Source organism: Polypterus senegalus, chromosome 2, assembly GCF_016835505.1.
Source record: "Polypterus senegalus isolate Bchr_013 chromosome 2, ASM1683550v1, whole genome shotgun sequence".
NCBI lineage: Eukaryota > Metazoa > Chordata > Cladistia > Polypteriformes > Polypteridae > Polypterus > Polypterus senegalus.
The window spans coordinates 310,998,174-311,022,541 of NC_053155.1; the positions used below are offsets into that span (position 1 = coordinate 310,998,174).

Consider the following 24,368-nt stretch of genomic DNA (forward strand, 5'->3'; position numbering starts at 1 on the left):
GCAAAAAAAAAAATCTTTTGGTTGGAGTTTGAGGCCCTGACTTAACTGGCCATCAGACATGCAGGCTAGGTGAGCTGGCGATCCTAAACTGGCCATAGTGTGTAGTTGGTGTGTGTGTTCACCCTGCGCTGGACTGTCCAGGGCTTGTTCCTGCCTTGTGTCCTATTCTAGCTCCAGCAGAACCCAGTGACCCTGTTCACCAAGTTAGAAAAAGACTGACTGACTGTTGGCACACTAATTTCACATCTCATTTCTGTTTGGGTGTCGTTTAAGGAAAAAATGAAGCAATTCAGAGGACTGTTATCTTAAAAATAAAAAAGTCAATTAAAAAGAAAAGAAAAGTTACTTAGCAGTGAATGAAGAAGATGGTTAGAATGAAAACCTGCAGATACAGTAGCACTCTAGGACTGGAGTTGGAGACCCCTGACAGTGGATTTCATTCACATTTTCTTGCAATCAAATAAATAATTACAATATACTGTAACAACATGTACAGTATGCGGTTATCTTGCAATAACAGTCTTAAAAATGGATGATTACATCCAGAACTTCATATATCTTCTCCCTGTAAATTAAATGCAAGCTCTAAATTCTTTAATTGTTTATTTTGAACTATCTCCTCAACTTCTTAAGAGTCCATATTTTTCTAGGAAATGCATCTATTATAGTACAATATTCATCAAGGTTAACATAAATGTTATATGTACAAATAAACTCCTTAAAATGATATAAAACGTCATTACCGTTTCATGTTTTTTAATCAAAATGACACCATATTTTATAAATAACAAAGTTTTATTTCTATTTTAAATGTATCTATTGATCCAAACCCTAAATCCGAAGGTTTGCAAAGGTGACGCTTTGCTACTTTAAATCGGCGCTTCGCTCCCACCCGGCTTTGCCTGGCTGCCCGCAGTCGCGTATTGATACCATGACGTGTTCCGTCTGTTCTTCCGTAAAAGTCGAGCGTGCCTTTCTGTGAATGTCACCGCGCCGCGCACTTGCTGGCAGTCACTTTTTTTAAACGTTCTCTTTACATCGCCTTCCTTAATCACATGCAGATGGTAGCGCATATTGTGTCCATTTTTTAATAGTAGCAAATCGGGAGTGCAGTAAACGCACACGCGAATTCGTCTAAAATAACCACGTTTGTCATTTCTCTGCTTTCCCCCTCTGCCCCCTCCCGAGGAGAAGGTTCCTTGAGTGTAGCTTCTTTTTCTAACAGTGATTGGTTGAGCAACCTGATCCTCATCCTTGATTGGTTGTTTAATAAGACCCGCCCCTTCCGTCTTTCTGGCTGTAGCCATGGATGTGGACGGCGGTAGCGGACGCAGCAACAGCCAGAAGAACAGGCGGACATCAATTGTGAGACTGTCGGCTTCACCCCCCACTTTAAACTCCCGCCCCTGCGCCGGTGTTGTTAACTTCTTGACACGCATATCGCAGGCACAGACTACCGGGTTTACTCATTTCAGTTTTTAAAGTTACTTGTACTTTGCTGCCAGCAGATTTGCATGCTCGAGAAGCGACTCGGATATAAAGGAACGCCTCTTTTTCGGGAAAAATTAAAGAATCGTAATAATAAATTCAGGAGACGACTGCGGCGATGAGCGGAGTTGGCCGCTTGTTGCTGTGCCTGGAGCAGTGGAGCCGTAATCCAGTGTTGCACACCACGGGTAGAATCCGCGGCAGAGGACTTGGTCGTCTCGTGGCGTGTTCTGTCCGAGCCAACACGACGGGGAGAAGGACCGAATATCAGTGGCGGAAACCGGCAGGATTTGACACGGGCCTGCTGGTCTACAACAGCCTTTCGAAACGAAAGGAGCCGCTCATACTGGCGAGAGAAGGAACTGCCACCTGGTACTCCTTGATCATTTTTTTTATTTTTATTTTTAACAGATATTCTGTTACCCATGACAGTTATGACCCATAGTTTTTGAATAAAAAAAAGGCATCGTAGGAAAACTTGTTTATGAATTCAGCTCCCGTTATATTAGTTTAGCGGCGAATTACGTAGTCCCATCTGAGATGAACAATCCACAGCCTCCCCGTCTGTCCTAAATAAATAACAAGTAGCCCATCTTTGGATAAAGCGCCATGTAGTAATGAAATGAAGATTCGAGCTGAGCTTCAGTCAGAATAAAACAGAAACATCCATCCATGCATGCTTTGTAGTTGTACGAAACCCAGTAGTGGGGGCGGGCTTAAAAATAATTTACCAAAATGCCCCAAATACATAAACGTGTACAGATATACAAAAGGTAAAAAGTAGAATATTTCATAAAGAGGAGTTCCAATCATTATTTCTTTTTATATTTAGCAGACGTCTTTGCCCAGGGCGATCGGATCAAATCCTAACCGATGTACCGTGGCGGTGGGAGTAAATGTTAAAATAAATATAGCATTTTATATTGGCAAAAGGATTACATGTATGCTTTTTGGGGGCATCCTTTGGAATATGGGTGTAATTGTAAAGATGCTGGGTAGTGTAGCGCTCATTATGTAGCATAGAAATCAGCAGATGTTGTTTTTATGGGTCTAAAATGTTTAAATGAGGCCATCCTTAGAAAACCGCACCTTTGACTTCATAGTACAAGGACACATAGGGACTGTAGAGAAGGAGCTGCACGTATTATTTTTTGATTTTAGTAAGTACTTAGGGGGGCTCTGCCCCCTGCTCGCTTAGCTCGCCAACCACCCCTCCTACCCGGCCTGTGCCATCTGCCAGCGACTTTGCATCACTGCTGATTGCGTATGTGCAGTTCACTTTCACCAAAAAACAAATTTTAATTCTTGAGGATATGCCTCTTCATTGGGAAGAAACACTACTTTTTCCTGATGGCAACATGAATTTGACAATCTACAAGTTTAAATCTAAGTAATATACTCAATCTCGTTTCGCTATTCCATTAAGAGAAAATCAAACCTGCTTGGACTTTATTGGAGCGAGTCGCTGGGTATGACAGACTACACGACCGCTGGTCACAGGCGCTCCCCGCCGACCGCCTCTGACTTTGTAAGATTATGTAAATATAGGCTACGACTGAAAATTGCTGGATGTAACTTGGCCTTTAGTGCAGGGTCTCAGCCGATAATCTTTGCATTTTAACCTCCTTAGCGTTTCATTTTTTCTCAAAAAAAACGTAAAAAGCGTTGCATTTTTTGGTTTGAAAAATTATTTTTATTAAATCTCTCTACTGTAAAACATGCAAAACACTAAAATTACAAAGTCAGAAGTGTAGAAAGTATAATAATGATCCCAATAATAATAATCTATGTATTTAAAAGTCAACGTGTGTGTGTGTGTGTACGTATGTATGTTCCAGCATCATTTCTGAATGGCTGGAGCAATTTTCATGAAACTTGGTACACATGTTTCTCAACTAAAAATACTGTAGGATGAACCCTAACCACCCCTTCTGGGGGTTGGTGATCTAACAGTCTTGTATGCATGTTATCATCAAGTTGACACTCGGAACGACCACCAGAGGGCAAACTGGAGGTGAATGTCAGCATTCATTATGTTTGAGCACCGCCAATTAAATAGAGTTGGCTGGTTGAACTGGATGATAACATACATACAAGACTGTAAGACAAGCACATTAGTGCGTCTTCATTGTTTGTTAATTTATTTAGGATTTTTTTAATTATATTTTATATATACAGTATATGTCAATGTATGTCTGTATGTATGTATGTATGTTCTGGCATCACTTCTGAACGGCTGGAACAATTTTCATGACACTTGGTACACATTTTTCATTGGTTGATTTAAAATACTGTAGGGTGAAATCCATAGACATATATAGGTAGACGCCGCATTCACTGTTGGCGCTTTTCCACTGCATAGTACGGCACAGCACGGTTCAGTACAGCTCACCTTGGTTCGGCTCGGTTTGCGTTTCGACTGCAGTTTAGTACCGCTTTAGAGTGGGCGGGATTATTCACGTGTCGTTATAGTTGCGCCTCTACTGCCGTGACATCATCGTAAACGCGCCACAAGCGACTTCCGGACAAACTTTTTCATTCCACGTCGCCCCATCCAGCTCTCGCTGGATCCGCTCCTCGGCTTCCAACGAGAGGAACGTCTGTACTTCCTCAATAGACCACGAAACAGCCATTTTTGGTTAAAACAAAATGGTGCGTCCGAACCTTCGCTGGCTGTGCTAATCTAAATCTAGCGGGTCTGTTGTGTCTCGTGTCGCAAGTTCAATGACGCAGTAATGACGATTTTCTCCGGCCAATCAGTGGCCAGCAGAGTTTACACGTCACGTTTTGGTAACGGTTCAGCGCGCTTGGAACCTCGGCTGAGGTGGTACTTGTGTTGCCCAGTCGACACGATACGTCAGCGCGTCCGCCCTATTGTGAGTGGCAAAAGTGCCATTTAAACTAATACAGGTAGACGTGGAAACCGTATTTTCTGATGAAAAAACAATAACATTTAAAACTGCATCGTTTACATACAACAGATTTTATATCCATTTATACACTAATAATGGCAATTATTTAATATTATTATTAAATAATAATTCCCATATAAGTAACATCTTGGACTGCCTTCTTCCATCTCCAAAACATTTCTAGACTTTCCTGTTCTTACGCAACACAGTAGTGAAGTATCTGTTAATGCTCGAGTCACGTCACGTATAGATTACTGTAATGCTATTCTATCTGTCATCCCACAAAAATGTATCCATCGCTTACAACTTCTTCAAAATTCTGCTGCCAGGATAATAACTTGCTGTTCTAAATCCACTGAGCATATCACACCGATTCTCTCTCAACTTCACTGGCTCCCTGTTAACTACCGAATACAATACTAAATACCGCTCTTAACATTTAAAGCTTTCCACACCTCACTGATCTCCGCCAGACTAACACTCCTCTCACTCACTCAGATCCTCATCTGCAGCTCGACTTTCTGTACCACACGTCAGACTCAGTGCTATGGCAGCTCGAGCGTCTCTCCTGGTGCTCCTCAACTCAGGAATCCCCTTCCCTCTCATATCCGTCAGCTCGATTCAATAACACATTTTAAAACTACCCTCAAAACTTATCTTTTCAAACTGGCATACCAATTGTGAATTTTGCACTGTTACTGCCTGTTATCTTTGTTTGTTTGCTAATTATTGCTTTTTGATTTATCATTCTCTTGTTTTAATTTTACTAATGTTTAATTTCATTGTAAGGTGACCTTGAGTGCTAAGATTATAAAACGGGATTTTCTCAAGGCCAAATATAACCAAAACAATTGTTCAGCCTTACCTATGAAATGTAATCCCCAGGATCTGGTTTGGAGCGTACAGCGGTTTGTACAATCCCAAGCAGCACATGTGTGAGGCATCTTTATCCATGACGTCACTCCACAGGTAGGGTGGGGGGATGATCTTGCGCTCTTGTATGCATGTTATCATCAAGTTGACACTCGGAATGACCACCAGAGGGCAAACTGGAGGTGACTGCCAGCATTCTTTATGTTTAAGCACCGCCAATTAAATAGAGTTGGTTGGTTCAGCTGGATGATAACATACATACAAGACCGCAAAACAAGCACATTAGTGCGTCTTCATTGTTGTTAGTTTATTTTTATTTTTAAAGTTGTATTTTTTTAATTATTTTTTTCTCAAATAATTAAAAAAAAAAAAAACACTTTAATTTTCCTCCTGGGCAACGCCGGGTATTTCAACTAGTACTTAATAATAACAGCACACCACACATGTGCAAGTGATGCAAGTGTCACGTTTGGATTCACCAAAACCGCTTTTGGTTTCACTGACTGTTTCAGTTTCCCTGCCTGAAGACCGATTCAGTTTGTCGTCAGTGCTGATGAGAGGCGTTTCTTGCGAGACACCATTAAGGGACCACGAGAAGACGCGACTACACTGTTATCCAAGTGACGCTCGGCACTAATGCTTTTTGGCACTTTTACAGCCAGAGTAATCCTCAGGTCTTAACGTGAGAAGCGTCTATAGCGGTGATTCCCAATGTGGAATGTGTACACCCCATATTATATATTTTTTTAACTGATTTCTTTGTCAGTACTTCAACTATCCTTTCCCTCTTTTGTTTCCATGTCCTTTGGAAGCTTGTTTAGACCAAATTAATGACATTATGGGCTTCCTCCACGTAAGTAGGAGTTCACTTTTTGAAAAGTTAATAATAAGAGTAAGGTATATGTTACAGTGGGGGACATTATGATTTTAGAGAGGCCTAGGTGGGGCCTGGCCAAAAAAAGGCTGGGAACCACTGGACTTTATACCATTGCCTGAGTGACACTCAGGACTAACGCTAAGGAGGTTAAACAAATAAAAAAAAACCTTTAAAATGTAAATTAACAACATCACGAGGTACTTGACAGTTACAGATAGTTGCTATGGAATTGACGTGTATTTTTATTTATTTATTTATTTTTTTTGCATACAGGCAGATTTAGTGACTTGGTCAGGTTCACATGATATGTCACCGGGGGGGCTACTGGACCAAGCAGCCTTCTTTAATGCCACAAATTTTTGAAATTTGTTAACTGAATGTCTTTAGCAAGAATAAAGGCCATAAGCGTAAGCCAGTCCACCATCATTTTTATGTAACATTGACTTCAGGTTTATTGTCATGTACATTAAAGTAAGATTTTCTTTATACTGTGTCTCCTCAGAATGGTGACAATGATACAGTGGCAACAAAAAGACCCTCAAAAAAAGTGAAATCTATACAGTATAGCATTAATATCGAATATATAGATTCAAGGACAGGAACAATATTTCTTCCTCTGATTGGCTGTTCACTAACCTGATGACCTTGTTGATAAAGTCAGTGGTCCAGAAGGGAGGACTGAGGAAAGCGACTGTGAAGGATGGCCGAAGGTCTTTAATGAGACAGCTCACTTTTCTAAAGCAACAAACAATGTGTATGTCCTGAGCAGAAAGCAGCTCAGTGGCTGTCATATTCTGTGCTGCCTTCACCACCTCTGCAGTGCTTTATGATCTCGAGCTGAGGTGGTCGAGGATGAGGATGGCACTCCACTGTGCACCTGTAGAAGGATGTGAGAACAGATGGAAAAATGCGAGCTGCCCTCGGACATCTGAAGAGGCAGAAGCTTTGGTGTGCCTTCTTGACAACAGCTAAAGTGTGTCGTGCCCTCTTCATTTTGACATTGATCGTCACACGAGGAAATTTCATTAGATAGATTAATAGAATAAATAGAGTTTAACCAACTAGTGTAGTGTAGTTGAATGTGGCAGCTTGGTGACTTCCATATCTTGGTATTGGTTTGGACACATTAGATTAAAATGTGTTGAACAATACATTTGGACAGATTTTCTCTGAATTAAGGACCCTTGATGTTGTGTACAAAATTGATAATAGAATTTAAAAAAATGCACACACACTGTACTGTAAATTGTGGTTCTAACACAGTTTCACTTGAATTCGTTGAAGTACTACAATGAAAAAGAAACAAAGCACACAATTTAGTACATTATACTATCCATTTATTTTGTCGCTAGCTATGTTGCCCGTCAGAGAGGTGGTGAATTCAAAGTAATCAACGCACACCCCATTGTTAATGTTCGTAGTGCACCGTGCAAAGTGCCATCTGTTGGAATGAAACATGCAATGCACGTGTCTCTGTTATATGCCATTTGGTATAGGATTTGAAAAAGCAGTGTTAAAGTTTGTGATGCTCCATGTGTTGAATGAAAAATGCAATGCATTTTATTACCAAAAATGTTTCTGATGCACCATTTATTGGAATGACGAATGCAATGCATATGTCTTTGTGATATGCCATTTGGTGTGGGATTCGTGAAAGCAGTTTTAATGTCTGTGATGTGTCATTTGTTGAAATGAAAAATGCAACGCATTTGTTTCTGTGATGTGCATTTTTGGTATAGGATTTATAAAAGCAGTGTTAACGTTTATGATGCGCTTTCTGTTAGAATGAATAATGTAATGCATTTTATTGCCAAAAATGTTTCTGATGCACCATTTATTGGAATGACAAATGCAATGCATATGTCTTTGTGATATGCCATTTGGTATGGGATTCGTGCAAGCAATGTTAACGTTTTGTGAGGTGTCATTTGTTGGAATGAATAATGCAATGCATATGTCTATTATGTGCCATTTGGTGCGAGACACATAAAAGCAATGTTAATGTTTATGATGTGCAATCTGTTGGAATGAAAAATGCAATGCGTATGTCTCTGTTGTATGCCGTTTGGTATGGAATGCGTAAAAGCAGTGTTGAGGTTTGTGATGTGCCATCTGTTGGAATGAAAAATGCAACACATATGTCTCTGTGATGTGCCATTTGGTATAGGATGCACAAAAATAATGTTTGTGATGCACCATCTGTTAAATGAAAGAATGCAATGCATTTTATTACTACAAATGTTTGTGATGCACCATTTGTTAGAATGATGGAGACATAGCAACTGAATGGAAATATGGACAGACACACAGACGCTTATCCTTTTATTAAGTTGGATGTTTGTTTTGTCATATTATTTTATCTATCTCTTGTAGATATTAACTGACTTTAATTTTTCACTTATGTTTTCTATTTTCGGATAAGCAAGTGCCAATAGTGGTTGAGTGTTATCACTTGTGCACACCGTTTCATGAGTCCAGTCATCCTTCCAACCCACTTGGTAATTCTTGGCCAGCCGGAATAAGTACTCTTAGTTTAATTAATTTCTCATTAAATAATTTCCTCACTTCAGATGTCTCTTTAAAGTGCTTATACAGTCTGGTTTGCTGCATTTGTAAAATTTGAAAAGCAGAATGGCAGGAGCTGTGATTGTGCTGCTGCCACATGGATCCAATATGCTCATTCATGGCCATTGCCCATGTGGAGTTTGTCCTGTCCTCGTCTGTGGAGGTTTTTTGTTCCCACATCCCCAAAAGATGTGCTGATTACTCAATTGGCCAAGTGTGGGTGGGTGGGTGTATGTTATTGGGCCCTTAGATGGACTGCCATCTTGTGCAGGGCTGTTTCCTGTCTTGCGCTCAGTCCTGCTGGGATATGCTGTGCCCGCCTGAATTGGATTAACAGGATTTGAGACGCTGAATTTATAATTTTTTTTTAACAAAACGTAATTCAGTACTTGTGTACTAAACAGGCGGCACTATTATCGTCACACAAATGGGTGGGGCTGCCACCCCAGTTGCTTAATGTTTGGGTTTTAAATTATTAGACTGGTCTACCCCAACCACAAATACTAACCTTAAAGTTAGTGGGCGTGGAACGTAATTACCTATAGGTCCTCAGTGTTAATGTCCTGTTTGGGGGCCTAATCTTAAAAACAAAAATCCAATTTGCATCGCAATAATAGAAAAAGGTACTAGCCGTCTGTGCTGTCCGTGTAGTACAGAAATACTCAAGTGTTCTTGGTAAGTATCCTCGTTTTCTAACGTTCCTAAAATGTGTGTATAATTTGAAAACCAGTCAGAGGATTAGTTAATTTACTTTTTTCCCAATTTGGACATCAAAGCAAATTTTGTTAAATATGTACAATAATGAGGTCACCGGAAAGGAGTGTGTGGCACTCCCAATATCTCTACGAAAGGACGAGGGTCCAAGTCTTCAGAGTCCCGGTGCTTCCTGTTTGTGAGACATGGACGCTATCCAGTGACCTGAGATGAAGACTGGACTCCTTCATGTGTGTCTCTTCAGAGAATACTTGGGTCACGCTGGTTTGACTTTGTGCTGCTCACGGAGTCCCGAATGAGGCACATGACCTGCATTGTGAGGGAGCGTCAGTTATGGCACTTCAGCCATGTGGCGCGATTACCCGAGGGTAATCTGGCTCATTGTCGAGGACCCGAGTGGCTGGACCAAGCCAAGGTTGATGCCCACATAACACCAGGCTGCAATAGAGGGTCATTTTTGGAGGGAGGGACTGGACCGCATGTCTGCTTGGGGGGGTTGCCAACCAGGATCCTTAGCTATTTAATCATATGGTGGGTGTGGCAACATGCTGTACCAGTGTATGCCCCCCCAACCTGACCTGACCTGAATGTACATGTCCTAAAACAAAGCAGAACCCCCTGATTGACACTTGAATTCTGTATTCAGGCCTTATTTATAAAAATAAAGAAGCATTTTAATTAGGTAATGAATTCAATGTGTAATCCACAGTAGCTGCTGATGAATGGATGAGTTGACAGTTGCATTGCTGATAACTTTGTGTATTTTAATGATGCCAAGTGCTCTCATAATTGTTTTGTTTTCTCTCTTTCAAGGTATAGCTGTGGCCCAACTGTCTATGACCATGCACATCTTGGCCATGCGTGGTAAGTAGTACAACAATAAAACAATATCTTTACACAGAGAACCACAGACACGCGGAGTAAGTGGCCAAGTAGTGTGGTAGACAGCAGGACTTTAGGGACCTTCAAAACTCGACTTGATGTTATTTAGGAGGAATTAAGTGGACAGGATTGGCAAACGTTGTTGGGCTGAATGGCCTGTTCTGGTTCATGTTAAAATGTCGTTTGTGATTTTAACTGAACAGATTTGTTTGTTACTTAGTAAAAGGAAACATTTTATTGGTAACTCATCTAGTAATCATTGTTTACCAGCACGGAGGCTGTCACGCACCTTTGCAAGTATAAATAAACCAGTAAGTTATTCTTGGGCAGATAGGACACATAGTCAAGGTTTTCATACTACCAGTTGGAGGCTGCTTGCCATCATTTGCTCACCTCTTCCTCATTTAATAAATTCCGCACTTCAGTTGTGCCTTTAAAGTGCTCATGTAGTCTGGTTTACTCCTTTCATTAATTTTGAAAAGTAAGCTGAACTCGGGGCAGCACAGTGGCACCGTTGGTTATGCTGCCGCCACATGGATTCATGTGCTGAGTTCTGATCTGCTTTTACACTCTTTACATCATTTAAATTTTCAATCTTAATGGTTTATTTAGGTTATCAAAAAAGTCTTATCTGATAATACGTAAATTTCATTTAATTAAACAAAGCTGTATCAATGGATATTTAGTGAGTCCAGTTTTTATTGCTTGCATTCAGAATGTTGTTCCTTGGACCAGAGAAAAATAAAAGTGTTCAACACACAACTTTCCCAACAGGAAACTTTAATAGTGTCAGTAAAATATTAGATAGATACTTTATTAATCCCAAGTGGAAATTCACATACTCCAGCAGCAGCATACTATAGTGATAAAAATGCAGGTATAAGATGCAATTTTTATTGTATCTTTATTTTATTTTATAACATTTTTATTGTAAATCACTCATGGTGTAGAGCAAAATCAACTGCAGGAGTTTTGGTCAATATCAGCTGGCTTCTAGCATTTTGAAATGACAGTAATTGCGACTAGTTTCATTTGAATTTAATGATTTGTTATAAGTTTAGTCCACATATTGTCATTCTGACAAACACACAGAAGGTGGCAATGGTCAGGGATACCTCAAGTACAAAAATTCAATGAAAACTGAAAGGTGGAACATTTTCGACCCTGTCTGCTGCTTTGTGTATGCCATGTTCATTATGTAATGGCTGCATAATTTCACTTTTAAAGTCTGTTAAAAGGACTGTCTGTCCATCTGTCGGTCTGTTTATCTATTATATAGTGCCTTTCATATATGTCTGTCTGTCTATCATTATATAGTGCCTTATCTATATCTATCTATCTATCTATCTACAGTTGTTCTTGAAAATTTGTGAACCCTTTAGAAATTTCCATATTTCTGCATAAATCTATACAGTAATCCCTCCTCGATCGTAGGGGTTGCATTCCAGAACCCCCCGCGATAGGTGAAAACCCGCGAAGTAGAAACCATATGTTTGTATGGTTATTTTTATATATTTTAAGCCCTTATAAACTCTCCCACACTGTTAACATTATTAGAGCCCTCTAGACATGAAATAACACCCTTTAGTCAAAAGTTTAAACTGTGCTCCATGACAAGACTGAGATGACAGTTCTTTCTCACAATTAAAAGAATGCAAACATATCCTCCTTTTCAAAGAATGCGTGTCAGGAGCAGAGAATGTCAGAGAGAGCGCGCACGAGAGAAAAGCAAGCAATCAAAAAATCAATACGTGCTTTTAAGTATGCTGAAGCACCGCGATAAAGCGGCATTTTTTGAGGAGCTCACACCCCCTCCGTCAGGCGCAGAGAGAGTAAGAGAGGCAGATAAAAGCAAACAATCGAGCACCGCGCACGGGAAGCACATCGTATATCATTGAGGAGTTTTATTTAATATGTAATACGTGCTCTGATTGAGTAGCTTCTCAGCCATCTGCCAATAGCGCTCCTTGTATGAAATCAACTGGGCAAACCAACTGTGGAAGCATGTAGCATAAATTAAAAGGCCCATTGTCCGCAGAAATCCGCGAACCAGCGAAAAATCAGTGATATATATTTAGATGTGCTTACATTTAAAAATCCGTGATGGAGTGAAGCCGTGAAAGTCAAAGCGCGATATAGCGAGGGATCACTGTATATATAATTCACTAAGGGCCCGCCAACTCTAAGACCATGGGATACGCTCGACAGAGCCCTGCCCACCAACTCTAACCCTTCTACCGCGTCATGGGATATGCATGACAGAGCCACGTGCGGCAGCTGTAACCGTCCTCCTGAGTCCAGCGTCGCTCTTGAGGCACGCAACAACTCGCCAAACGCAGCCTCAGTCGCTTTCGTCTGTGCAAAAGTCCACATGCACCTCTGAGCCATGTTAAATTTACACCACACGCAGGACAGAGAGCCACCATCGCCAACTCTAAGGGCACGCAAAACAGAGAGCCATGCCAGCCAACTCACAGAACCCCGCCCACAAACTCTAAGATAATGGGATACAAATGCATTTAGTGTATAGATGGATATAAATAATTGCATGTAAACGATTCGCCAAAATCTGTTGTATGTAAACGAGACTGTTTAAAACGTTATTGTTTTTTCATCAGAAAACCCGGTTTCCACGTCTATCTGTATTAGTTTAAATGGCACTTTTACCACTCGCAATAGGGTGGATGCACTGACTTATTGTGTCGACTGGGCAACACAGTGAATGTGCCGTCTATCTATATATGTCTATGTTTTCCATAGCCTGCTACGTGAAGGTACTCTCTCGACCATTGCCATTGGTTTCGCTCCTTGCTATTTTCATTATACTGCGACGGTGGTTTCCTAAGCCTTTGTTATACTGAATTCCTTTCTCACCGATTTCTGTTCCTATTCTTACACCGCCGTATGCTACAGCGGGCTTCGGCTAGTATGACCTAAAACATCGTCAGATTTTCACTCAAGTCCTAAAAGTAGATGAAGAGAAACCAGTTAAACAAATGGGACAAAAATATTATACTTGGTCATTTATTTATTGAGGAAAATTATCAAATATTACATATTTGTGAGTGGTAAAAGTATGTGAACCTCACGGATGATCAGTTAGTTTTGAAGGTGAAATTCGAGTCCGGTGTTTTCAATCAATGGAATGCCAATCAGGTGTGAGTGGGCACCCTGTGTTATTTAAAGAACAGGATCTATCAAAGTCTGCTCTTCACAACACATGTTTGTGGAAGTGTATCATGGCACGAACAAAGGAGATGTCTGAGGACCTCACAAAAAGAGTTGTTGATGTTCATCAGGCTGGAAAAGGTTACAAAACCATCTCTAAAGAGTTTGGACTCCACCAATCCACAGTCATACAGATTGTGTACAAATGGAGGAAATTCAAGACCATTGTTACCCTCCCCAGGATTGGTCGACCAACAAAGATCACTCCAAGAGCAAGGCATGTAATAATCGGTGAGGTCACAAAGGACCCCAGGGTAACTTCTAAGCAACTGAAGGCCTCTCTCACATTGGCTAATGTTCATGTTCATGAGTCCACCATCAGGAGAACACTGAACAACAATGGTGTGCATGGCAGGGTTGCAAGGAGAAAGCCACTGCTCTCCAAAAAAAAATTGCTGCTCGTCTGCAGTTTGTTAAAGATCACGTGGACAAACCAGAAGGCCACTGGAAGAATGTTTTGTGGACGGATGAGACCAAAATAGAACTTTTTGGTTTAAATGAAAAGTGTTATGTTTGGAGAAAGGAAAACACTGCATTCCAGCATAAGAACCTCATCCCATCTGTGAAACATGGTGGTGGTAGTATCATGGTTTGGGCCTGTTTTGCTGCGTCTGGGCCAGGACGGCTTGCCTTCATTGATGGAACAATGAATTCTGAATTATATCAGAGAATTCTAAAGGAAAATGTCAGGACATCTGTTCATGAACTGAATCTCAAGAGAAGGTGGGTCATGCAGCAAGACAACGACCCTAAGCGCACAAGTCGTTCTACCAAAGAATGGTTAAAGAAGAATAAAGTTAATGTTTTGGAATGGCCAAGTCAAAGTCCTGACCTTAATCCAATCGAAATGTTGTGGAAGGACCTGAAGCGAGCAGTTAATGTGAGGAAACCCACCAACATCCCAGAGTTGAAGCTGTTCTGGACGGAGTAATGGGCTAAAATTACTCCAAGCCAGTGTGCAGGAATGAGCAAAAGTTACCGGAAATGTTTAGTTGCAGTTATTGGGGGGTCACACCAGATACTGAAAGCAGAGGTTCACTTACTTTTGCCACTCACAAATATGTAATATTCGATCATTTTCCTTAATAAATCATTGACCAAGTATAATATTTTTTGTCTCATTTGTTTAACTGGTTTCTCTTTATCTACTTTTAGGACTTGAGTGACAATCTGATGATGTTTAGGTCATATTTATGCAGAAATATAGAAAATTCTAACTTTCAAGCACAACTATACAGTTCTCTTGGTTACTGTTTATTTTATTCTCAGCTTCTCTGCCATGCAGACTCCCTACATTGCCATGATTGGGTGGAGGTGCTATCCTTTACCTACTCGGAGGTGTGAATGAGGCACCCGACTGACACGCTCACATTTGCACATGGATACGTGATGAGTCAGAAACCGCAATGCACCTGCACGCTCCGGGACTCACTTGTTTTTTTTTAAATCACAGACCTCTTACCACAAGGTGAGCTGAATAGCTTGCTCTTGTTCAAAATTGTTCATAATCTTCTATATCTAATGTAATCCACTACCGTGGCTGTCCGTTTGTCTGTCCAGGATTTTAAATCACCTGTAGCTCGCAAACTGTTTGACCAATTGACCTGAAATTTGATACATGTATACTACGTGACGTCTACTGTCCGCTTTCGGGGTGATGATTGACCTCCAAGGTTATTCCTCTTTTTATTTTTATTTTATTTTATTGTAGAATCAACTCTCAGCAGCGGCCAGCAGGGTGGCCCTGCAGCATATGCATACGGGCGCCGTACCCCCTTTGCCGTCACTTCCCCTACCTCTTCATATCGTAAATCATTCTTGAGGCAGATTGAAGATTTGAGTGCCAGCTTAAGTGAAAAATGAAGGAAAAACATATACTAATTGCAGCACAAACACTGAATTGATCCGTTTTAACCTGAAAAGATGTCGACGGAAGAAGAGAAGAAGTGGGCTGCTAGGGTGGAGAAAAGAAGAGCTGCTCAGAAAGCAGCAAGCACATCAACCTCTGAGCAAATGAATGATAAACGTACAGAGAAAGAGGATGAAGACTAGGAATGCTCAAGTCAAGTGTATTCCATGCAGTGTGCCATTAATGGTAATAATGATAATACATTCAATTTAATAGGTGCCTTTCTTAATACTCAAGGTCACCTTACAATGAAATTAAACAACATTAATAAAATATATAAACAATATATATAAAATCAAATAGTAATAAGGTACAGAGGTAGTAGCAAACATTACAAAGATAACAGGCAGTAACTGCGTTAAGTTCATAGTTGGTATGCCAGTTTGAAAAGATAAGTTTTGAGGGCAGTTTTAAAATGTGTTATTGAGTCGAGTTGATGGATATGAGAGGGAAGGGAATTCCCGAGTTGAGGAGCACCAGGAGAGACGCTCGAGCTCACATAGCACTGAGTCTGACGTGTGGTACAGAAAGTAAAGTTGCAAATGAGGATCTGAGGGAGTGAAAATCTGTAGGAGATCAGTAGGGTTGTGGAGAGCTTTAAATGTTAAGAGCAGTATTTTGTAATGTATTCGGTAGTACACAGGGAGCTAGTGAAGTTGAGAGAGAATAGGTGTCGTATGTTCAGTGGATTTAAAACAGGTCATTATCCTAGCAGCAGAATTTTGAATAAGTTGTAAGCTATGGATAAGTTTTTGATAGAATAGCATTACAGTAATCTATACATGAGATGATTAGGGCATTAACTGATACTTCAGTACTGTGTTGCGTAAGAACAAGGTCTAGAAATGTTTCAGAGATGGAAGAAGACAGTCCAAGAAGCATTACCATATATACTCATGGATAAATTGGGAGTTGATTTTAACTTATAATTTATGGTATTTTATTATGTCTGTAATTTAAGTCGAATACGGAAAACTGATGCTATTGGTCCAAGAGATTATGATGTGCTAACACCCACCTGAGCAAGTAACCATGGTCACACTACCTTTTTTTGTATGTGGGTGCGGCAATGCGCTGTATCAGCACGTACTCCTAACCTCTCTCTATTGTGCCTACATGACCACACAGTAATACCCGAAGTATTCCGAAGCAACGTTTGCACTGATTTGTGTTTTCTGTATCTCACACCTTTATCGTAAGAGCATCCCTTATCTACAATGGAGTGTTCAATCAGAAGAAAATATGAAGCTGGTTTTAAATTAAATGTCGTTGAAGTAACGAAAGAAATTGGTAACTATGCTGCTGCAACAAAATTCGAAGTGTCTGAAAAACTGATGCAAGATTAGAGGAGGCAAGAAGATGTAAAAAAAAAAAAAAATTAAGTGTCACATTTTTGAACGGGCGCATAAGTCAGGGTTTGATTTTATGATCGATTTTTTGGGTTTCCACAACCAACTTAGACATGAGTATATACGATACTTATAGGAGAAGAAAAAGAGAGGGTACTATCTAGAATGACGTCCAGGCAGTTAACCCGGGATGAGATGTTTGTGTTAATGTTATTTAAAATGGAAGAATGGCTAACCTTAGCGAGTGTAGATTTATAGCCAACTAGACATTAAGCCCGTTACAATAACAGACGCTAGAACAGTAGTGCATAAACATTAGTAGGAACGGTCTATATTAAATGGCAAGGGATCTTGTATGTGGCTGTAATATGCGTCACTGTATTGTGTGCCTTTAATTTTCTCTCTCAGTAATACTGGTTTGTATTTCCGTAAAATGCCTGTAATTTTGTCGGACAGTAATACAGTGGAACCTTGGTGGAACCGAAGTAATTTCCCCCATAGGATTGTATGTAAATACAATTAATCCGTTCCAGACTGTGTGAACTGTATGTAAATATATATATTTTTTTAAGATGTCAAGCACAAATATAGTTAATTATACCATTGAATGCACAGCGTAATAGTAAACTAAATGTAAAAACATTGAATAACACTAAGAAAACCTTGAACAACAGAGAAAACTAACACTGCAAGAGTTCGCGCTATAGCCTTACGACCCACTTACTAAAAACACTTTTTTTTAATGAGTTTTTAGCACAGGGAAAAAAATAAACATTTGAAAAATCTGTAATCTAATAAACAACCAAGAAAAGTAACATTGCAACAATGCACGCGTGCGCCTATGTGTGTGTGTCTGACTGACTCTGTGGCGGGCCAGTGTGCGTGCGTGCGTGCGTGTGCGTGCGTGCCTGTCCCCCATGCGGGCCTGCCTGTGTGTGTGTGTGAGTGTGTGTCTCTCGCCCGGGCCTGCCTGCGTGTGTGTGTGTGCGTGCGTGCGTGCGTGTCTGTCTATCGTGCGGGCCTGCCTGCGTGTTTGTGTGTGTGTGTGTGTGCGTGTCTGTCTCTTGCGCGGGCGTGCGTGCATGTCTGTCTGTCTGTCTCTCGCGCGCACGCACCTGTGTGTGTGTGTCTCTGTGTCTCTCTCTCTCTCTCTGCACACACAGGGAATGCACAGGAAGAGACTGAACACATGCCGTGTGGCCCAGCGCATACGCATTTCACCAAAAGACACACACACGGACACCTGGACGCACACAGGGGTTTTATTAAAGAAGATTAGGAGCACCTCAGTCTTATTGCTATTTAATTGGAGAAAGATGTGAATGAGCCATGACTTTATGTCTTGAAGAAACATGCCATAAGAGTATCTGGAGGGAAAACATAAGTGTATTTAGTGGATAGATATAGCTGTGTGTCATCGGCGTAACAATGAAATTTAATATCATGGTGCCAGAAGATATTACCTATTGGGAAGATATAAATGAGAAAAAGAAGCAGCCTCATAACATTGCCCTGTGGAACTCCCAGAGTAACAACTGCATTCTCAGATTTAAAGCCCTCTTGACTTGAACAAATTGCATCCTATCAGTGAGGTAGGAAGAAAACCATTGGAGAACAAGACCACAGACCCCAAAATTAGCTAGTCGTTTCAAAAGTATTTGATGAGATATGATGTCAAATGCAGAACTGAGGTCATGAAGTACAAGAATTGATAAAAGTCATGTTCAGTAGATGCAACAGTATGTCCTAGTGAAGAGGGCTTTCCTCAGTGCCACCCCGTCTAACAGCAAGAGATTGAAAATACAGCTAATGGTGTCATCCAAAAAGCACATTTTGAGTATTTTGGGATCACGTCTGTCCAAGCCATAAATTACTGCAGGCCTCTAAGAATACCGTGCAGGGTGTGTTCATCCTGTACGTTAAGCAATAAGCAGCTCTATCAAACATAGACCACTTGCTCTTTTAAAGCAATATATAGAATATGGAGAATTGTAATAAAATATTGAAAACTAAATAGTAACAAACCTTTGATGTTTTTTTTCAATTTTCTGCAGTATTTTTTTTTATTTTTGAACATAGTTTGTACAGAATATTCATTAAAATAACAGCAAAAACGAGTGTCAGGAATGTTCTATTTGATATATCTGTGTGATTTTTAAAACATAGATATGTATGTGTGTGTTTTTTCTCAGTTGCAATCAGAAACTTTTCTCACAGTTTAAAATGCTGTATTTACCTTGACTGACTGCTCCTCAGCTCTGTGTTTCGTCTTTCAATTCTTCAGCTCCTATGTCAGATTTGATATTCTGCAGAGGATTTTAAAGAACATTTTTGGAATCAACATCATCCATGCTATGGTGATCACAGATATCGATGACAAAATTATTAAAAGAGCATCTGAGGTAAGTATGTGTTTTGAAAAATTCATTTTTTGGGGAGTTAAAGACTAGGTCTTCATCTCTGGATATTGGAACATTAGAGCATTACAACACTCTAGGCTAGAACAGGCCATTCAGCCCAACAAAGCTCGCCAGCCCTCTCCACTTATTTCTTCCAAAAAAAATCAAGTTGAGTTTTGAAAGTCCCTAAAGTCCTAATGTAATATTAATATTATGTACACATTTTTACTATCTGAGCAGCATGGTAGTAGTGCTGCTGCCTTGCCACAAGGAGATCAAGGTTCACGTCTCTGGTTCTTCCTGTGTGAACCTTGTATGTTCTCCCATTAGGTTTCCTCCTATAGTCCAAAGACATGCAGGATGGGTGGCCCCTGATTGGCCCCTGCGATCTGCTGAGCACCCAGTGCGTCTGATGCTTACTGGTTTAGACTCCAGCCCACCCGTGACACTGCAATCAACTGTTAAAAAATAGATGTACATTCATGCTTTTACTATTACAAAAATAAAAAGCTAACATAGTGAAAAAATGTGTGCATGCGGGCCCTCCTGTATACCTTATAAATAAAAGGCTGTCTGCTTTATAGAAACAACCTAATCTATTAAAGATTATGAAACATTCCATGATTATATTCAAATATTGTGGATAGTGTGGCACCAGTTTTGAACCAAGCCACTCAACACTCAAAACGTCACCAGAGATAAATCTTTTAACGGGTAAGTTGGGTATTTTCCAAGCCAGTTATTTTTTCACAGTTATGGTATACATTAATTTGCCATGAGAAAAGAAGAACAACAACTGCAGCATTCATGAACTGAGCTACTCAAGACTTTGCTTCTGTGGGTGAAAGGTTTCAAATGAGAGACAATCATTTTAAAGTAGAATCTCACACTTTTTGTTTCTTATTAAAACAACTTGTACAGTGCCGTCCATAATGTTTGGGACACAGACACACATTTCCTTGATTTAACTTTCTCTCTCTGCACAGTTTAAAATTATAAATCAAACAATTAAGAAGTGATTAGAGTGCATACAGCAGACTTTCATTTATAGGATTTGCATAAATTGTGGTCACAGCATGTTGAAATGACAACACTTTTTCTACATGGTTTTCCCCCTTTTTCAGGGCACCATATTATTTGGGCCACAGTAATGGCAGGTCTATTAAAGCCATTTTCATATTTAGTCCTTTGTCACATATTCCTTGCATGCAATGACTGCTTGAAGTCTGCAATTGATTCATAGACATCAGCAGGTGCTGAGAATTTTCCCTGGTGATGCTCTAATGCAGCCATCTTCAGCTCTTGCTTGTTTTGCAGGCTTGTTCCCTTAATTTTTCTCTTCAGCAAGTGGAAGGCCTTGCTCAATTAGATTTAAATTGGGTGACTATCTTGGCCACTTCAGAATTTTCCATTTTTTCACTTTGAAAGACATTCTGTTTTGCCTCAGCATTCTGTTTAGGATCATTATCTTGTTATAGGAAGAAGCGCCGTCCAACCATGTTTAACGGATGAAGTGATCTGCAATGGATCTTGGGAAGTTCCTTCTTAGTGTCACAATTTGCTGTTGCCATTTAGTTGTGATCATGTTCATCCTTGTCTTGTCTGTCCACAAGATCTTTTCCCAGAATTCGGCAGGCTCTTTTAAGTGTGTTTTCACAAACTCTAATCTGGCCATCCTGTTTTTTGTGCTCTTCATCTTGCAATGTGGCCTCCGTATTTCCATTCATGAAGACATCTGCAGATAGTCATCTTTGACACACACACATCAGCCCCCTGAAGACTGTTTCTGGTTTGTCAGACAGTGGTTGAAAAAGTGTTATCATTTCTACATGCTCTGACCAAAATGAATGCAAATCCCGTTCAACGAAAGTCTGTAATGTACACTTTAATCATGTCTGAATTGTTTAATTTGTGATTTTAAACTTTGGGACACAGGGTTAAAATGAGGAAAAATGTGCTTTTCTCCCAAACATTATGGGGAGGACACTGTAAATTCATACTGAGCTAGTGTGCACTTTAGAAACTGAGGGGTTTGTATTTGGCCTTTTCCCTGAAATAAATATTTGAAAGCGTAACCAAATAACATACTACACATATCACAACGGGTCCTGAGGTATTTCATGTAGTGTTACCAGGGATATTGTATTTTTTATTTTACTTTTTAACAATATTTTCATCCTCATTTTCATCTGCCTTTCCAGGTGTTCTAGTTATTTAATCCTTTTTTTTACTAATTAGGTCTGCCGCTAAAGTAGTTTCATCATTCGTTTGCTTAGGTGTGTGCTCTGCTGGTTTTTAATTTTCATTGTTAGGATACAACGAAGGGAGCAAACTATACAGAAAAATAGAGAGTGGTCTCCCCTCAACTTTCTCGTATACTCGGATATGGGGATGGATATTTGAGGAGTAAACCACAAGACTGATTATATTTTTATATTATGTACATTAAAGAACCATCAACAACAAATCAAATCAAAGCTATACTAATAAAAGGCAAAACCCTCACTGACTCATCACTAATTCTCCAACGTGTAGGTAGAAGGCTGAAATTTGGCAGGGTCATTCGTTACAGCTTACTTACAAAAGTTAGGCAGGTTTCACTTTGACATTCTACGCGTAACGGTTGACAACGTCCACCATGTTGAACTTTCTTATTTATGGCCCCATCTTCACGAAATTTGGTAGGCGGCTTCCCTGCGCTAACCGAAACCGATGTATGTACTTATTTCGATGGTATGACGCCACTGTCAGCGCCATATTGAACTTTCCAACGTCACTAATTCTCCAACTTCCCGTGTAGGTAGAAGGCTGACCCCATCTTCACGAAATTTGGTAGGTCGCTTCCCTGCGCAAACCAAAACCCGATGTACGTACTTATTTTGGTGGTATGACGCCACTGTCGGCCGCTATATTGAACTTTCCAACATCACTAATTCTCCAAATTCCCGTGTAGGTAGAAAGCTGAAATTTGGCAGGCTCATTCCTTACAGGTTATTTACAAAGGTTAAGCAGGTTTCATTTTAAAATTCTATGTGTAACGGTCATAACAGTCAACAACGTCCGCCATGTTGAACTTTCTTATTTATGGCCCCATCTTCACGAAATTTGGTAGACGGCTTCCCTGTGCTAACCGAAACCAATGTACGTACTTATTTCGGTGGTATGATGCCACTGTCAGCCGCCATATTGAACTTTCCAGAGTCACTAATTCTCCAAGTTCCCGTGTAGGTAGAAGGCTGAAATTTGGCTGGCTCATTCCTTACAGCTAACTTAAAAAAGTTTAGCAGGTTTCATTTCGAAATTCTACGTGTAACGGTCATAATGGTTGACAACGTTTTCCATGTTGAACTTTCTTATTTATGGCCCCATTTTCACAAAATTTGATAGGTGGCTTCCCTGCGCTAACCAAAACCGATGTACGTACTTATTTCAGTGGTATGATGCCACTGTCGGACGCCATATTGATGTTTCCAATGTCACTAATTCTCCAACTTCCCGTGTAGGTAGAAGGCTGAAATTTGGCTGGCTCATTCCTTACAGCTAACTTAAAAAAGTTTAGCAGGTTTCATTTCGAAATTCTATGCATAACGGTCATAACGGTCGACAGCGTCCGCCATGTTGAACTTTCTTATTTATGGCCCCATCTTCACGAAATTTGGGAGGCGGCTTCCCTGCGCTAACCAAAACCAATGTACGTACTTATTTTGGTGGTATGATGCCACTGTCGGCCGCCATATTGAACTTCTCAATGGTCTTTGTTACTTATGGGCCCATCTTCAAGAAATTTGGTTTGCGGGTTCCCAACGCTAACTGAATCCTACTTACATACATATATACGTCCATAGCCTGCAGCTCGGTCATCATGTGAGGCGCCATTGGGTCCCCCATCCCAACGCCTCCCACATTGTTGGCTGCCTGCCTATATAAGGCTGTCCGTTGCTCAAGTCTCTACATTCCCTTCCTTGCTTCGCCACGGGATTCACGCCTCCCTGCTGATAACTACAGCCTTTTTATTTAATCCACGGCTTTTCCACTGTTTTATTGTTCATTTATTATGCTTATAGTTATTATGTAGGTATTTTAGACTTAGTTTACAATGTTCAGGTACCCATTTCCTTTATCATTCCAACCGTACCCACATTAAGATGTCTATCGAGGTGATCACCATCGATCAAAGAACTGTCACTTACCGAGTGGTTTCCATGCCCGGAGATGGCACCTACCTTTTCCATTCTCTTTGTTACATATTGCACGGCCATATCAGGCTCACTCTTGATATCCGGAGGAACATTGTGTCTTGTGTATTGAATGACTGGGACAGGTTCAAGGTGTGGACTGATTATGGTACAGGAGATAATTATACTACACAGGAGCACTATAAGAGCCTAATAGTGCTTAAGCCCTTCACCTATGGATCTGCATGTGAGTTGATGGCTGCCGCTGAATTGTTAGGTTGTCGCTTTCAAGTGTACCGAAATGGCCAAATATTTTACACCTTTCAACAACTGCCAGTGCCTCTTAAATATCTTAGATTCACAGATGACGACTTCAGTAGTGGACACTTTGATGTTTATGAATGTTTAAACTCTCAAAAGCTGGATGTGAAGTTATCAATGAAACCTGTTGTATACTTGCAACGCTTGACAGATGCTGAATATCTCTTCAACACAAGTCCTACAAATACTGTCGTAATTGAAACAAACCATGAAACTCAAACCGATTATGACAGCAGCAATCCAAGCTGTGAGATTTGAAACAAGATTACTGTTCACATGGCCAACTGTACGTTGCATGCTCAAGAGTAAACTCAGCGCACAGCTTGGTCATATTATAACCGGAGGGCCGAACTCACAATATGGTATACAAAGAGATCCTTAACAAATAATTATTGGTATATTTTCTCTCAGTTTAAAAAGGTTTAACTTTCTTCTTAATAAAAATTTTAAGCCGTACTTCACCGCTGCGAAGCGCGGGTATTTTGCTAGTACTTGATATTTTCATGATGATAGGAGTTAAGGGAACATGGTGGCGCAGTGACTGTTCATGCCTCATGCAAGATGCTTGTTGCGCCGTGCGTGACCCTCAATGAAATAATTTATTGCAGCAGTACTTTCTCTTTCAAACGTACTTACCTCCAATTCCTGTCCTTCCTTTTCTTTCTCCAAGTAACCA

General features: G+C 40.3%; 1 protein-coding gene across 2 annotated transcripts in view; it reads left to right on the forward strand.

Moving 5' to 3' along the window:
- Positions 1–1,168: 1,168 nt before the first annotated feature.
- The window catches only part of cars2 (cysteinyl-tRNA synthetase 2, mitochondrial), a 112,985-nt gene continuing 89,785 nt past the window's right edge, over positions 1,169–24,368 (forward strand). The window contains exons 1-3 of one of the 2 annotated variants that reach the window (XM_039745906.1): positions 1,169–1,860; positions 10,243–10,293; positions 19,082–19,199. In XM_039745906.1, coding sequence (XP_039601840.1) covers positions 1,607–1,860; positions 10,243–10,293; positions 19,082–19,199 — 423 coding nt within the window. In that variant the 5' untranslated portion in view covers positions 1,169–1,606. Of the gene's footprint in view, positions 1,861–9,274; positions 9,391–10,242; positions 10,294–19,081; positions 19,200–24,368 lie in introns of those variants that run through there. The other variant, XM_039745907.1, reaches the window with a different exon arrangement.